This window comes from Danio rerio, chromosome 17 (assembly GCF_052040795.2).
Source record: "Danio rerio strain M-AB ecotype USA chromosome 17, GRCz13ab, whole genome shotgun sequence".
Taxonomy (NCBI): Eukaryota; Metazoa; Chordata; class Actinopteri; order Cypriniformes; family Danionidae; genus Danio; species Danio rerio.
Window position 1 is genome coordinate 28,626,895 of NC_141037.1, and position 18,423 is coordinate 28,645,317.

Here is an 18,423-nt window from a genome sequence, read left to right on the forward strand (position 1 = left end):
ATAAGCTCATGATCCTTCAGAAATCATTCTAAAATGCTGAGATAAGCACAGTCAGACATTAGACAATTTTCAACAGTGATAAAGTTTATTCGGTTTCTGAAACCGTGTGATCCTACAAACCTCACCGCATGATCAAATGAATAGAGGAAAACAGGATTTTGTGAAAATGATAGCAGCTGAAGCACAGCGAGCTCCTGGCAAGAAGAGTGAAATCACCACAGGCTCAGTCTGCACTACAGATCAAAGAGCTCTCAGCTCTACGGCTAGAAAATAAACAGGTACACTGAGATGGAAGATAAAGCAATGTTAAGTCATCTCCACTCATGATGATCACAAGTATTGTGCACACATTCTGGGCTTTCCAAGGGAACATCGCTGGAATTAGCATATATCGTGTTATAGACATGATGTGCGCATTCTCCTGGACTGAAAAGCACAAACAACGTTCCTATCCAGTGATCATTGCCCTCTCCATACTATGGGATGGGTTAGGGCTTTGACTGGTTTATCAGGAAGTTGCTCAAGGAAAAACAAAGACACAGATGCAGGAAAAGTATGTGCTTTTAAAAAATAAAAGTTTTGTACCATTAACATTTAATTTAGCTACACTAAATATTTTTATACAGAATGTGAACACAAAAATGAAGGATAACGGAGAATGAAGATTTTATTCTAATTTAAATCTATTTGAATGACACCCAAAATAAACAAGATAAATTAGCATAAAATACTAATAGCAACCAGTAAGAAAACAGTAACTCGAAAGTGGCTAAAAATTCGAACCTCTTAAAAACAAATCGGAAAGGTTATAGTATCTAACGTTTAAAATATGGATAGGATGACTTATTATTTAAAACTACAACTGGACAAATGCCTCCAATATTGTACTTTTGCTTTTACGCAAATGTAAACTGATCTTTATATTTATTTGTTAATGTGACCTGTAAGGAAATATGTGACCAGCCAAGTGTTCATTTAAGTTCTGATGTGTTATGGTATTTTTATTATGTTTTATTTAATATTTGTATTTTCTTTTCCTTTATAATTTTTTTTTTTTTTAAATAACGTATAAATAAGAGAAATCAGCATGTTTGAACATTGTTTATAAATCTGATAATGTAAGAACTTGTATGACTTGAACTTGTATGACTTGAACTTGTATGACGATGAGTTAAAAATAATACAAAAACTAGACACAAAAAGAGGAATTTAACATTATTTCAGAAAAATTACCAAAAATTCGGGGATTTTTATATATATTTTTCCCTCTTTTTAAGTTCAGTCAAATGTCTAGCTGACACTTCCTCTTTCATGGAATCCAATCAACTGTGTTTTCCCACTTACTCAAACAGTACTGCACTTTACTCGCAGACGCCAAACACACTTCCCTGATCTGGAAACAGTTTAATTCCCTCAGGCATCTGTGAGCACTTTCAGACACACAGCTTTAATTTGTATTGTTAATTCATTTCTTGACATGTCTGAGAGCTGATTTGTTCCAGAGACCATAGGGGAAGCCCAGTGAACCTTGAAGCAGATCTTGTTCCCTGCTTTTTAGAAAAAATGACCCCGATATCAACACTTAAAAGAGCCTGCCACATCTGTGTTATTGTGAGCATGTCTTCAGCAGCATTTAGTTCACAGCCAGCGGTTCTGTTTTAAACTATGACACTGTTAGGATGCAGGCAAATGCAAATATAGACTAAATAAACAGCTCTCTGAATGACCTACTGAGGGTTACCTGTAGTGAATTCATTCATAAAATACATTCTGCTTTCAATTTCATTTTATCTGTTTTATGGTCCATCAGTTACATTAAACAAACCGAAGATTGATTTTGCTTACTCTAAAAACACGCAAATAAAAACTAAATAGCCACAATTCAGTTTTGTTTTGGATACATGGTATATTGCTAAACTCAAATTCTTTGTAGCACATCGAAACCCAACAGCAGAAACACCAGATGTTGCTAAGAAATGTTATGCCATTAAACATTTGCAAAAGACACTAGTGTAATAATTGTGGCGAGTCGGTTACCTATAAAATACTAAAGATAAATTAAATTAAAACTATTTCTCAAAAACAAGTAAAATTGATGGATTGAAAAATACGGTAAACAACTTGATTAAATGGCACATTTAAAGGCCCAATATGCTTCAAGCGAAATTGAAATAATAGATTAACTCTTATTTTGAAGAAAATTAGGGTAAAATGAAGTTTCCAAGGGTTATTCAGCTACAGAGGTGATCATTTTTGACTATTTTACATTTTTGAAATTTAATAATTTTGTTGAAATTAAACCCACATATCTACAGGGTTTCTGCAGGTTTCACCAAGCCAAATTTAAGAGTTTTTAAAGGCCATTATGAATAAAGTTTCAGACTTATCTGGGGTTAAACACTAAGCATTTTTTCTGATGGCCAATGGAAAAGATTTTTAATGGTCCCCTCCAAAAAATCAACTTTTGTTATTTCTCAGCCACATATTTTAAATAATATGTCAAAACAAGCCAACTCTGGTTGCTTACATAGACTTTAAAACATTGAGGTAATACATTTTATTTTTGTTAAAGGTTTTATTGAGATGTGTTGTTGGTGATTAAATGTGTTAGCCTGGTTGGAAAATTAAGACCTGCTTAAAATGATTTAAGACCTAAAAGACAATATTTTAGTGGATTTAAGACTATTTAAAGCCTAAAATTTAGTTTTCGAAATTTAAGACTTTTTAAGACCCTGCAGACACCCTGATCTATAATACCCTGACTTTTCCTAAATATAAGCAAACTTCCTTATAACATTGCTATTTTATAAAAAAAATAAAAATTTGAGTTATGAGTATTTCTAGCTTTAAGTACACTAGCGGTCAAAATGCATGCATTTCAGTAGCTATGTTTCCATCCACCTATTTTAATGCGCATTTTGGATATGTGCACAAAAAAAATCAGTTGATGGAAACGCCAAGATGCACATAAATTTTGAAAATGTGCATAAATAACACGTGCATAACCGAAATGGATAAATAAACTTTTTATTTAATAAGAAAAAATTAAAATGCATAACCTATGATGGACACGCTTTTACCAAACAAATTCCAGTATGCGCATTTCATGTGATTTTGTTGTAAGAGATCATGTGATGATAAAAATGTGTGTGAATGGATAAACCAGCGGCCATTCCAAAATGCCTGAACTCTTTCAGTATTAGTGTTATTATATTATTAATCACCTTCAGAATCACGAGCATCTGTGCTCACGCCTTCAAACGCCACCGTGTGTTCACTGTGTCGGCATCGTCTTCTGAGGCGCTAGTGATTTATTAAATAAAGAAAAGACTCACGCAGCTTCTCCTACTGCAGCAAATTCTGTCTTTACTGTTGATATTTGGCACCAGTTAATCAGGAAGTGATGATGTTGTTTGCTTTGACTCATTGGATGGAAACCCTGCAGTATTCGCATGTCTTTTATGCGATAATCCAGTTTTGTGCATAAAGTTAAGTTGCATTTTAGATTAGAAAGAGTTACTTTCTGCTACTTTTCCATGTGCCTATTAATATACATGTCTCTGTTGCCTAGCAACTTACTGCTAACAAAAACATGACTTTCTGATAGCAAAAACATAACTTTACTTCAGATACGTCTTTCTAAACAGCATATTTAGTGGCGTGAAAAAGCCTTCTCCCCTTCTTGTGAAAGTGAAAATGAAAGTGAGGCGCAGACATTCGCAGATGGTCTAATACACATTTATAGGCTGCATTACCAAAAAGATCATATTTTTAGGCTGATAACTTAATGAGATATGACAACTGACATTCAAAGCTGAATTTTAATGTATCTCAGTAAAAGCTTTAAATGTAAACATGATGTGACAACATGATGTCTAATATGAGAACAATCAGAATGGCCGCTGTATTAATACTAGTAGTTATAGAACTCTTGTAGTTCCAGTTTTAAAACATCTTAAAACTCATATTGATCCATGGTGATAACTAGTGATGAACAATTTAAATAAAATCAGCTGTCTATAGCGTTTGTAAACCCTAACCTTAACCCTAACCTAACCCTAACTGAAAAATGTATTTATCAGCATGCGGAGAAGTTTTTCAGTTTCCAAATATAATGCTTGTGCACATCGCTATACTTTTATAACTGCTTTGTTAATGTTTCACTGTTACTATTTTTAATGCAAAGATGTTCCTTATATCGCCGTCTTTGGTTGTGGCTGGAAGGGCATCCGCTGCCTAAAACTTGTGCTGGATAAGTTGGTGGTTCAATCCGCTGTGGTGACCCTAGATTAATAAAGGGACTAAGCCGAAAAGAAAATGAATCAATGACGATGATCAATAACAGAATATCACTGCTCAGACATTTCAAACTTTTTCCCCTCAATGAAAAACATGAAACAACAGCTGAGAGTTTATCGGGGCCTTAAAACCATCAGGTTCAGATCTCAAACCACAATTATGAGCAATAGTAATCATGATGATGGCTGCCTTTAAAAACAACCACTAATAGATCTCCACAGACTCCTCCTCACCAGGATTAAAAGTAAAGGAGATTAGTGAAGAGTAGAAACGGTTTGATGAAGGAGGAGCTGATAAATATTCTAGCTCTGAATCATTATTATATGAAAACAGCAAAACAGCCTTTATAGCTTCGCACACAAACAGACCTACATCCTAGCACAATGAGAACGGGGTGAATCAGAAAAAGTGTGGATTTTATCAGGTTCAGGTTAGGACTCACTCATAAATTAGTGCGTTTATCTCCACCACAAGCTCACAGGGGCAGGAAACTGAGGCCCCGCAGTAGTAATGTTACCGGAATGGGCCATCTGATTTCAGTTAGAGAGAGTGAAAGAGGAGGAGATGATGTGGGGTCTCCTCCTCTGCGTTTAGCTCAACAGTGACTCACAGAATTGAGAAATGGGGCTTGTGCCCTCAGAAACGAGAAGCAGGCAAATCTGAGACTCACTTCCCAGAAACCAGAAGCATTCCAGTCAGGATTTTGTAAGTAAGCACAATATAATGTCATAAAATGGCCAGGTTTGAAAGGCAGCAGATGTTGACAACATGCAGTTGAACCCCCCTGATGTATTTGTCTACAGTAAAGACACCAGTGATGAAAATTTCTAATTTATCTATATGATAAAGTTTCTTAGTAAATCCAGCCAAACTGCTTTCATAGGTGACCATGTGCATCAGGAAGGATAGTCAAAATAAGGCACTGAAACTGTGTTTGACCTCATTAGGAGAATCTGGGGTTTATTTTCTATATTCTAGAGCCAATCTGCTCTTTATTTGATTATTAAATATGAATTGCAAGTCTAGAAATGCAAGTCTGTGTCACAATTTCTGTCATCAATCATTTTTAGGACACAGAGAGAGAGAGAGACAGAGAGACAACAACAGATCCACATACTTCTCTAATTTCCATATAAATACACCATATTTTACATCTATAACAAATACAGAAAAATTGAGGCATATCAAAGAACAGAACTTCAGTCTGGTATCAACAGCAGCAAAGTATATACTAGCCTGTCATGAACAGAGAGTCAGCCAGCAGTCAAAACTAGTCAGAAAAATTATTACAAAACATCTTGATGATTATACAGGTGTGCATTGTATTTTATTTGATATTTATCAGTATTAATAATAATGATTTAATCTTTTTAATAATCATATTAGTCTTTTTTTCTTATTTTTATATGTATCAAGGTTCTAATTTGGTGTTTTTGTGCTGGTATTTGTATATATGCATTATATCATTTTTTTATATTAAAAATATTTTTATATTATAAAAGATTATTATAATATCTTTTTTTTTTTTTTTACAATTTTATTAAATGTTTAAGCAATCTGCAATGCTTTGGCAATACCTGACAAGTCATACCAAAACAATTTTGAATTGAGAGAGACAGACAGAGACAGGCAAAAAAAAAGAGAGACTAAATGCTGTCACTGCATTCAGCTCCAAAACTTCCGGACTCTATTTATTCCATTTGTGAGCCTTCATATTTTGCTGTGAACAATAAGAGCCTATGAAGCCGACAATGGTGACTTCCACTGTACTCGACAAAACAATTAAATAAACAACCAAAGCTAAGGAACACTAGAAAAGTAGACCACACTCACTCAGTCCAGAGTTGTGGATGGCCTTCACGATTTTCTTCATCTTCTGTAGGGACATCTGGTCCTGCTCTAGGGACTAGTGCAAGACAACAGAGAAAAAAGAAACACATTAGAATGAAAACGATCAGATACTCTGCTCAAATTAATCATTGACAGAAACACTAATATATTTAACTTGTTGCATGGCAACACCTAACTATTTCTAAAGGATAAAGAGCAGAATGTTTGTCAATGCTGCCATGATGATGTCAGAACAGGTAGACTGTGAAGAACAGGTGAATTAAACCTTACGAAAGACAACAACACCACCTCTTAATGACTCAGAACAGACACTGTTTACAGTAAAGAATGACGTGCGAGTAAAAAAGACATGCCTCCGTGGGAAAAGAGTATGAGTTTAAAGATCAATATTTTATGGAGATAATCTTTAAGTTTAAAAATTAGGCCTGTAGCCAGCCTGATGAAAGGGGTGGTTATTTTTTTCTCAAAACGTGGACCGTTTTACAGTTATTTACCTTATTTTCTATTTAACTAAGTTAAGTATTTATACTTTAAATAGCTAGTGCATTTTAGTGATATTTTAAGGACTATTTATTTCTGGATTAGCTTGTCGGGTGGTCATAACCATATTTTTTTATCTACCAAAGCATTTCCTAAAGATTTAGAATACAGGAATATGAAAAAAAAACTTATTTATACATATTGTTTTTTATCATTTATCATTTGGAAAAAATCTGTTTAAGTTTTAAATAAAAAACTGCCTATTAAGGCAAATTATTGACAATAAATAAGCAAATAACAAACTGGCCAGCACATTAACTTTCCTCAGTCAGAATATGGTCACTTGAATAATAAAAATATACGCATAATAAAAATAATAATAATAATAATAATAAATGTAAAGCTTCTCAATTTTTCTGCCTCTGTTGAAAAAGGTTTCAAATTTCATGGATCCAACAATAGCCTGATTACTATTAAAATTAAGATTATCTGCTTCAAAATGTACTTTTGGTGCTTGGACCTTTTTATTGGTCATTTCATCTTTCAAGATTTAGAATAAAAGTTAGTTGTAAAATGTTTTCTCTATTAAAAACAATACAGTAGGTCAGTGGTGAAAGATGACTTTACTTATGTCAGTTTATTCTCTGCCTTAAAGCCTTCTTTGAGGAGTTATTTTCACAATTTATGATGACATAGCAGTCAAAATAGGACAAATGAGCTCATGTGGGACAAGTTCAGGACCTTTGTCAGTAGGGGGTGGGTCTTTCGAACCATCCAAACCCCCCTGTCTAGAGACTTGGAAGTGTACTTTGTACACTTTAAATTAGAAGTATTTTTTATTCTCTGCTTAGAATGTAAAAATACTGGAAGGTGAAATTTATAAAGGAGTTTCAAAACACCTTGACTTTGTGACATTATAACATACATTATTCACACTTCTTGCTGTCTGCCAAAGACTGTTTAGTCTGATCAGTGCTTCATAATTCAGTGTCAAAACAAAACTGTTGTACTGTTCTGTTTTATTTCTGTCTGTAGGATTTTGGGCAACATCCCAGACACATGGGCTTATGGGATCCAGTGACGTACGTATAAGGGTGCATTTCCACTGAAGCACTGAAAATACCAGCATTGTTTTTAAACTTCTCAACTTTGAGTGACTGCTGGAGCTTTTTAAAAAAATGCTCAGCAATGAGCATAAAATGCAAGCTATCGACAACTACACAAAAAAAATAAATAAATAAATAAATAATGCCCAACTGAGAAAAAAATTTGGACTGAACAATATATTGTTTTAGCATCGATATCACAGTAGATATTGCATGATCTGCAATTACAAAATGGGATTATGATTAACCAAAAAACACAGAATAAAAAATGTAGTTTTACAGATGCTGAAAACGTGGCTTTCAAATGACAGGCTGCCATCAAAAACCACCCCCAAATTTTGGACTGAAGACGAGGACTGAACTGAATTTAATAAGAAGAATTTTTTAGTCATCCAATCAGCTATACAATACGTTCATTTTGTGAATTTGTACAAATTATTATGACGATAAAGAGTTGTGCATGATAGCGGAAATTAACTCCATGTTTTAAATGATATCACCTAGTGATAGAATATGTAATGTAAAAAGTAAGGGATCGAGAACTGAACCTTGTGGTACCCCACAGTGTACTTTTAATCGGTATGATGCATCTTCGTTAATTAACACAAACTGATAACATTCAGATAGGTAAGACCTGAATCAAGCCAATAAACTTCATGTAATACCAAAATAACTTTCAAGACTTGCAAGGAAAATGTAATGATCAGTAGAGTCAAATGCAGCACTGAGCTTTTATTCTCACACTTTAGATTTGTGGAACTGAATAGTTTAACTAAAGAGTGAAAGTGATTTTTTTTAATTGGATGTACTTTAAAAGCCTTTGACTGTGTAAGCATTTCAAGCTAATTTAAACCACATGGGCACAAGCTATTTAAAAAGTTGTAGCTTTAACAAAGAATAATTTATTTAACTGTTTTTACAATGAAGACTATACACTGTTAATTTACATGTGATATTTATTCCTGTACCTGAATAATGTCAGACTCTACTGGAAACCATAAAGTCATGTTCATGTCATTTGTATATTTGTATTCATCTATGCTTGTATTACAATTGATTTTGACAAACAAAATTTTCCAAATCAATCGAAATTTATGAATTCTTACCAAACAGAGTGAAGTCATTTAATCACAATGTCTTTTTTCTAATATCATGCAGCCCTTAGAAAAAAGCGTCAGTGGATATGTGCCCTAGCTCTGAATCTCACAAGCCAAGCACAAAACAGGTTCATGTTTAACAGTCAGACAGACAGATGGCACACACATGACCATTTGTTTACACTGGTATAGAAATATTTACTTATTTACATTGTTTAAAAAGTATAAATGCTTGCTTGTTTGATCACTCTGCGATGTCTGGACATGCAGGTTCTTTCAAAGACATATTATGTCTTGCCATATGCATTTTACTTCCTTGTGTTACTTTAACATTTGTTTATTTTTCCAGGTTTTCCTGGTGCGAGGGTTCAACCTTGAGGATTTTGGCCAAATATCTTATCAAACCTTCTTTCAACTGCATGGATGAAACAGATGGAGGACACAACACTGCATCAAAGGGCACTTCCCACGTAAACTTAGTGCCTACCAAACAATCTTGAAAGTTATTTGAGTGTGTTTGTGGTCATCTCAGGATAAAATTTCAGTGTGTTTGTGGTCATCTTAGGATAAAAGTTCCCAGGAAGGTTAGTCACTTTATTACATCTAAGATTTCAAAGGTTATGAGTGGGTTTAAGGGGAATGCGAATCCACATAATGAATGTCAAATGAAAAGCACATGCCTTGTTTTTGCATCTCTTTGTCTTAACACACAAACACACACACAAATATATAGATCCTCCAAAAATATAAATTCTCTCATCATTGATTCTACTATGACTTGTTACAATGAGTTTCTTTCTTCAGTTGAACACAAAAGAAGTTATTTTGAAAAATGTTGGAAACCGGCATTGACTTCCATAGTATTTGTTTTTTCAGACTATGGAAATCAATAGTTACAGGTTTCTAACATTTTCCAAAGCAACTTCTTTTGTGATCAGCAGAAGAAAGAAACTTATAATGACTTATAACCACTTGAGGGTGATTAAATGTTTTTCACCTTTATTGGTGAACTATCCAGAGCCCCTTTCTTGCTTCAACTCTCAATGGAGTCATACACAGTTACCATGACGTTCTTTTTACTTCTGTAGAAACTATGTAAACTCAACTGCATATCATGAGGGAATGCAGATAAAGTGGCCTGTATGAGTAGTAACAGAGTGAAATAAAATAATGTTCAATTAAAAGATCAAGTTACATAACTTAAATTATTTAACATATTAGCAATTTCCAAAGCTGTGGACATGAATACAACAACACATGGGCTGCACAATATAGCACAAAATTATCGTTTTCGCAAAAACAGTATAAGCAACATGCGTATTGCAGACATGTAAATAATTAGATTTATTTTATATGCTGGTTATTTATCTGAATTTGACCAACCAGATGGGGCCTTAGTATCTTTATCCCCACTTCCCAAGTAGGTGCTTAGGCTACTGCAGCCGAAAGGTGAACCCAGAGCTGAATATAAAAATAAATACTTATGACGGGAGTCCAGACAAGAGAAGAAAATGAAAACAGCCAATCAGAGTCAGAATATCTGCCAAGGTTTTCACTCAGTGGTTTAAACTAGGGCTGGGCGATGTTGCACAAATGCAATCTCGATCTTTTTTTTCCATATTGAACTATAACGCTAAATATTTTGATATTAGTTCTTATCGCTTCCAGATTTAAAAGAGTACCCCAACAATGATTGAAGCCATAAATTAGAGAGTCTATTAAATGGCATAACATATTTATGGCTCAAAAATCTGAAGTGGCCGAAAATTCGGTACATCTCTAATATCAACACTTTTAGATTCCAATTGTTGCACATTTCTGCTGTGTGATTGGCTCTTAGATCAATATAGAGTAAAAAAAAAGTCCTAGAGCTTATCAATGTTATTGATATCAATTTTATCGCAATTTAACATAATATTGTTGATCGACCCAGCCCTATTTTAAATAATAAAAGTTTGCACCCTGACACAGTTTTTAAGTCTGAATTAAAATTAATTAAATCTGAATAAATTTATTTTTGCCTTTTATTTTAATATCATTACATAAATAAATGACTTAATAACATAACCAACAAAAATTGCATTTTTAAACTGAAATGTTATATCGTAAAAAATATAACTATTGCAATAATACTCAACAACATTGCATATTTTCCAGCATCATGCAGCCTTAAACAACACCCATAATTACCACACTCCTTTTTATGACATCAAAACACAACTTCATCATTGAGACCCGCAAACCTCTAGCAGCTCATTTTACATACTAGGCCTTTAACTGCAATTTTAAAATTGTATCTTGTCACTTAATAATTCATAAATAATTATAAATAACAAAATGATGAATACAAATATTCTTCCTAAATTTAAGGAAAATTAAATATTGGGATCACCATTAGGATTTGTAGCACTATTTTGAATCCACACTATCAACAGATGACACAAGGTTATGCGATTCTGTCAGCGGCTGGGGGAGTCATCTATACTACACTCAGAGGGAGTAAAGATGGCCATAAATGAATGCATTAGTCACATAAAACTGCTGACTTGCAGGATCACAATGTGTGCTTTCAGTTTGTGCAGTGTTACTAGCACTATATGATGCCAAACAAACACACATGCACACAAATACATATGAATATAGATTAATTTCTGCAAATATTCAGAGCAATGTTTCAATTCAGTAATTATTGTGCAATCAGAAGTATGCAGAGCAAACTCAGCTATCCGTGTGTGATCCAGAGGGGTTTGTTTATCCTTGACATCCTCCTCCAGATCATTTAACATGCTGCCAGCCATTAAACATAAAACAAACTGTATCTCTCAAACCCAAACAAGCCTTCAAACGCTGGCCTTCATGAATGCACACTGAACATTACCCACACACATTTTGCCACTGAGCATCAAACACATTTAAAGTTTTAATTTGAAGATTAAAAAAATTATTTAAGACTCATAAAAATTATATTTGCATGAATGAACTAGACAAAAAATGTCATATCTGGACAATCGGGAACTGAGACGCTTTTTTTATAATCTTGAAAAAACGTTATGACACAAACAACTTTGACTCATTCAAGGAAATCAAATTTACTTGCAGTCTTGCTGTACCAATCATAATGAATTTTCCACCTTATACATTTCTTAACAGCCTTTGTCGTAAAAGTGCTGCTTGAAGGCATAGCTCATCCTAAATTTTCATAATTTGCGTCACAGTTTATACTCATCCTATTGTGATGTCATTCTAAACTGGTTTGACTTTAGTTATTGTAAAAATTATAACAGGATTTATAAACTTTTAAAGTTTGGATTTTGTGTTCCATGTAAAAAAAAAGTATGTGAAACATGACTGGAACATTGGTGAGTACCAGTAGTGTAAAGTAACAAACTACAAATACTCAATTTACTGTAATTGAGTAGTCTTTTCCCCAGGAATTGTAAAATATAGTGAGTAGTTTTAAAATGTGTACTCTTACTTTCATTTGAGTACATTTTTAATGCTGTATCAGTACTATTACTCTACTATTTTCCATCAACCGGCTGTCACTACTTTATTTTGTACTTGTTTATGGGGATTGGTTCAGTAGAAAAATCAGTCCTGCGATTCTTGTCCAATCAAATCGCACAAAGTAAGTAAATCGCCTCATACTGAACAACCTCAAGACATGGGTGCTTTATACAGCAAACTGTTTGGAAGCATTAAAATAGTCCAAGAAGAGGTCCAAAATCTTTTTATGCAATGATCGAGAGACTGTTTACACTGCATGTCACGTATGGGAAGATGACGGATGTTTAGTGTATGACTGAAATCTCCAAACAGCCAATAACTATAACAATACTAAAATGCTGAAAGTTACATTTTCACATACACGCACAAATTGCATGTAAATGTATCAGCCTTTCACAGTGTAATACTCACTACTCTTGAGTATGTTTAAAAGGGCTACATTTTATTCATTCTTTGAATAATATTTACAACAAATACTTTTACTCTACTTGCACCTCATTTTTGGGCAAGTAACAGTACTTTTACTTGAGTATGATTTTTTTGTACTCTTTCCATCACCAGTGAGTACACATGAGTTTTAGGTCAAAGCGGTCTTTCTAGAGAAGTGGCTCCCAGTGTATTATTCAAAGTCACCCTAATAATTTATGCTGTAATTATGAAAAGATGCTTAATTTGAAACAAGAAATCATATCTCTGGTAATATAATGAGGTGATTCTGGAGTCAGATCTGAGTTTCAATAGTCATGTCAAAGCAGTAACTAAATCAGCATACTATCATCTGAAAAACATGGCAAGAAGTAGATGCTTCGTTTCCAGTGAAGACTTATAGAAACAGCAGGGTGGATTGCTGTAATGAACTCATTACTGGCTTTCCCAAAAAGACATTCAGAATGCTTCAGCCAGGATTCTGACCAGAACCAGGAAATCAGAGCACATCACACCTGTGCACAGGTCTTAACACTGGCTCATAGTTACATTCAGAATAGATTTTAAAGCATTATTACTTGTCTACAAATCCCTAAATGGCCTAGGAACTCAATACATTAAAGATATGCTTACTGAATAAAAACCTAATAGATCACTCAGATCTTTAGGATCGAGTAAATTAGAAATTCCTAGAGTTCAGTCAAAGCTGGGTGAATCTGCCTTCAGCTACTACGCCCCCGCTGCTGGAATCTCAGCTTCCAGAAATGATCAGATGTGCTCCAACATTAGGTACATTCAAATCAAAACTAAAAACACATCTGTTTAGCTGTGCCTTTACTGAATAAGCACTGTGCTGCGTCCGACAGATCGCACTATTGTGTCTTTCTTTTCTTTTTCATTCTTTTATAACCTGTTTTAACACATTTTAATATTTTTATATTTGAATCCTTTTTAATTCTTTTTATTTTTATTTTCTAGTTTCTTTTATATTTTTGTTTATGTAAAGCACTTTGAATTACCATTGTGTATGAAAAGTGCTGTATAAATAATCTTGCCTTGCCCTTGCTTTGAGGTCTTAAGAAGCAAAACAATCCATTTGTATAGAAAACTGACATTATTTACAGCAACAATACTTCATTCCAAATCCTCAGCAAATGGTCCTGAGCAAGTTCAATTTCAGGTTTTTGTAGGAGCCAGAGGTATTTATTTTGTTTCACCGGTATAAATTTTTCCTCTGTTAAAAGGATGAATGTCTGTAACGGTGATCTATTCCTTCCCTTTCTCTGCCATTTCCATAGGGTTTCAGCACAAAGGATTTGATGTGTAAAACCACAAACTTGCAATTAGGCCTGTCATGATATCTATTTTCACAAAATATATTGTGATAAACTATATTATTGTGATTTTAAGACCATTTTATGCCACTCATTACATAATGCCAGAATGTCAATATAATATCATCATAATGCAAGTACACTCTTCTAAAGAACACATAATGTTCTTAAGCATATTTATTTAATTATATTTATTTTAACAAATTATGCAATGGAATCAGAATTTGAAAACGCATATCCTAAATAAATAATATTAAATGTTAAAGTGCAAGGTAAAAAGTAACAGAGACTGATAAATCTGCTAACAGATCTAGTTTCAGTTGCCAGGCACCCACATGAAAATATACAATAATAATTTATAGTAAATACTACAGTGTTTTTGCCCATACTGACACTGACATGTCTGATAGAGATGCTAAAATGTGCTTAAATGTTGCAAGAAGTATCGTGCTATAAGTCGATATATTGATTATTGTGACAGGCCTACTTGCAATTATCTTTTTGTTTGTAAGGATACATCAAAAATAAAAATAAAACTTAAGAACTGTTTACACCAGGGATGTCCAAACTCGTCCCTGGAGGGCCAGTGTCCTGCATAGTTTAGCTCCAACTTGCATCAACACACCTAGCTGGAAGTTTCTAGTATATCTAGTAAGAGCTTGATTAGCTGGTTTAGGTTTGTTTAATTGGGATTGGAACTGAAATATGTAGGACACCGGCCCTCCAAGACCAAGTTTGGACACCCCTGATTTACACCTTTTCAAACCTCAATTTACATATGGTTTCAAAGAACGGTCAAAAGACTATTCCATCAAGTCAGCGCAATAGCCTAGTGGTTAGCACGCTGACATATGGTGAAGTAGCACTTCAGGGCGTCCCAAGTTCGAATCCCGAATCGTGGACATTTCTCGTCCCTACCCCTTTCGCTCTCCCACTTCGCTTCCTGTCTGAAACACTGTCCTATGCGCTTAATAAAGGCAAGAAGGCCAAAAATAAATCTAAAAAAAAAAAAAAAAGACTATTCCATCTTTTAATTTATTTATTTTCCTGGTTGCTTATGAATACATATGACATTAGTTAACATATGAAGTGTCATGTACGTAATATAATATTACAAAATATGCATATCAAATGCTGTATCAAATAACAATAACTATACATCTCAATACACATAATATAATTCATTTTACATTTCAGCTTAGTCCCTTAGTTAATTAGGGGTCACCACAGCAGGATGGACCGCTAACTTATCCAGCATATGTTTTACGCAGCGAATGTTCTTCCAGTTGCAACCCATCCCTGGGAAACACACATACACTACGGACAATTTAGCTTACCCAATTCATCTACAGCACGTCTTTGGATTTGTGGGGGAAACTGGAGCACCTGGAGGAAACCCACGCAAACACGAGGAGAACATGCATACTCCACACAGAAATGCCAACTTACCCAGCCAAGGCTCGAACCAGGGACCTTCTTGCTGTGAGGCAATTGTGAAACTCACTGCGCCACTGTGACCCTCACAAATAATATAATATTATAGAAAATTATTACAAATTTCTTAGTGCTATAAGAATGCCATTAACATGAATTGCCAAGGACTTATAATAATAATTGTACTCGTAGAAAAAAAAAGTAAAGTTTGATGGCCAAAGGTCAATTTAACAGGGTACATTACATCTAATTAAATTTTAGGGGGGTGAACTACATTTATATCAGGCACAATTAATTTTTTTTATTCAAAAAGAACGTTTATGACTTTTTATTTTCTTTTGTACATTCATTTTATATCCTATGCATTTAAACTCTGAATGAATATGGAGTTTACATCATCCTGTGGCCTCATTTAAAGATCTTTAGCAGGCCCTGCTTGAGAGCCACTGCTCTACAGCCCTGCAATTCCCATGAAAAGGCGGAAATAAATGAAAGCCTTCCACTGTTCTGACATGCCCAGTGTTATCATTAGCTGGCAGAGTTTCTTTATTCTCCATTAATATTCACACAAATATCCACAGATGAGCTGGCAGCTAAAGTGACACGTTAGATTTACATTACAAGATCCCAAAACAAGCACTGAGCCTGTTATCAGTCCGGCTTCTCTGTAATTAACTATATTAACACAGTTCCTCAGTGAAATGATGCAGCTGGGGTTATTCTGTGATTGTGCTCCCGTCATTTCAGCCCCATTGTTCATGATTCAAACCAACAACTCGCAACATAAAAAGGGCCCTGAGCAAGTTTACTTGGCCTCATAAAAACAGTCTCTGTCTTTTCCTTGTTGTGACTACTGTGCCATCCCCTGACTCCAAACCACAACACGAGCCAATAAAACAATAAACTGGTCATTCAAAGCACTAGGAGAAAGGCTCACTAGCAAAGTTTTATTAAATGGCAAAAGGTCAGTTCTGTTATTTACACAGCCATCCCAGAAAGGTAACAATATTTCCTATTGAATCCTATTACTCCAATAACCCTGGTAACCAAAACAGTGACCATAATATGTAATTATTCTCCCATGTTAAACACTACTGTTCAAACATTTCAGATAAGACTTATTCATGTTTTAAAAGAAGTCCCTTTCAGCATAATTACTTCAGTCTTGAGTGATGCAATATCTTTCATAATTCCTTATTCATTCTAATATGCTGATTTTCTGTTCCCATTATAATTAACTATTGGTAAAATAATATATAATGAATCATTATAACTCTTTTTACTGTTAGTTTAGATCCATTTATTGTGACGTTGGTGAATAATAGTAGCCCATGTACAAGAAAAGTAAGCTTTCAGTGCTTTAGAATGATAAAATATTATGGTTTTAACAAACATATGAAGCAGCACAACTATTTTTGCATTGGTAATAATCAGAAGCAAAAATATGTGTCTGTGCATGTTTTGGAGAGATGATGCCGAAAATTCTGCTTTGAATCACATTAATTAATTACACACACATAACGATTAAATCAGTTTTTGTGTTTGCACAGCAGACACATCTTCAAAAAATATAACACTTTGATTGACAATAAACTTTACTGAAAAAAATTACTAGTAGCCTACTGCGATATAATTGTCATAGATTCAAAGTGTATTCACTTTTTACAAATTGAGCGATGAACCATTTTATCACCATAAGAATAACTACACTTGCTGCCTGACATTTTTAGGTTGAATCAAATTATCTTTTCTAGTCATCTCCACTTGCATTAACGTTACTTAAACTGACTCAAAATATTCAATTAAAATTTGCATAACTTGAAAAAACATTTAAACCGGATGAACTTATTAAAATAAGTTAAAGAAACTTAAAAGCTTTTGTTGTGATGGCTTTTTGTTATATTATGTTTTACAGTGTACAGACGTAACATGATGCAACTTGATTTAAAAAAAGGTCAAATTCAAAATAATACCATATTCTCGTAAATAACTTGTATTTAATTTGTTCAAAAACAATGTTCTTAGGTCAGAGACTGAAGGACAGTGATTCACTCAGGTGTTTTCCACCTGTACACAGGTAAACAACACCGCGCTCGTCCACGCGTTGCCCTATTCTTACCTCCTCAAGCGCGGCCACGGTGCTTCGACAGTCGCTCATTTTAGACTGAAACCCAGAGCTCCCCGGAGACGAAAGATCCTCTTTCGCCAAAGAAACGAAATCCGAAATACTTATTTTCTCCGGCATGTTTCTTACTGTACAAACCCAGGAACTTAAAATCCCAACAAAAGTTGTCAAAAAACTAACACTTCAAGATCACGCAAAGTGCAAATCCACAAGAAGGTCTTTAAAATCCACAAATGAGCGTGATATCCGAACCATGGGAATTAAAATGTGTCTCATATCTGCAAAGAAAAGCGAAACATTCAGTCTTCGCAGTGTTCCGCCGTATGAGAAAGTCGGTAAAGTTTCTCTGCACAATCAGTCGACTTTCTCGGTGCCGCGCGAGGGTTCAATAGCGCGTGCCGCGGCTGGATTGCGCGCGAGAGGGAGGGAGTCATTCCATCATCACGTGGGAATGTTTGTATTCACTGACGAAATGAAAAGAGCGCGCGTTGAAAGAAAAGGCTTTACATTTATCTACTTCAGCGTCTGCTAAATTAAAACATGAATCCGTTTTGGTGTGAAAAATTATGCAGTGATTCATTCTTTTTATTGTCATGGAAAAAATAACCTATATTAACATTCCAATGAAAGCCATTTGGGTAGACTGGTGTTGTCTTTCTTATTTATATGATATAGATTGGATAATTTAAACACCTGTACCATAGCTTTAACTGACCCTATACCATACCATAACTTTTTTCCCTAAAATTGATCTGCTATTTCAA

At 34.4% G+C, this 18,423-nt stretch overlaps 1 protein-coding gene across 2 annotated transcripts in view; it reads right to left on the minus strand.

The window, feature by feature from the left end:
• The window catches only part of asap3 (ArfGAP with SH3 domain, ankyrin repeat and PH domain 3), a 45,747-nt gene extending 27,666 nt beyond the window's left edge, over positions 1-18,081 (minus strand). For both annotated transcript variants that reach the window (NM_001365099.2, NM_001365098.2), the window contains exons 1-2: positions 17,654-18,081; positions 6,133-6,205 (exon numbers count right to left, since the gene is read on the minus strand). In NM_001365099.2, the coding sequence (NP_001352028.2) occupies positions 6,133-6,205; positions 17,654-17,779 (199 nt within the window). In that variant the 5' untranslated portion in view covers positions 17,780-18,081. The remainder of the gene's footprint in view (positions 1-6,132; positions 6,206-17,653) is intronic.
• Between the last annotated feature and the right edge of the window lie 342 nt (positions 18,082-18,423).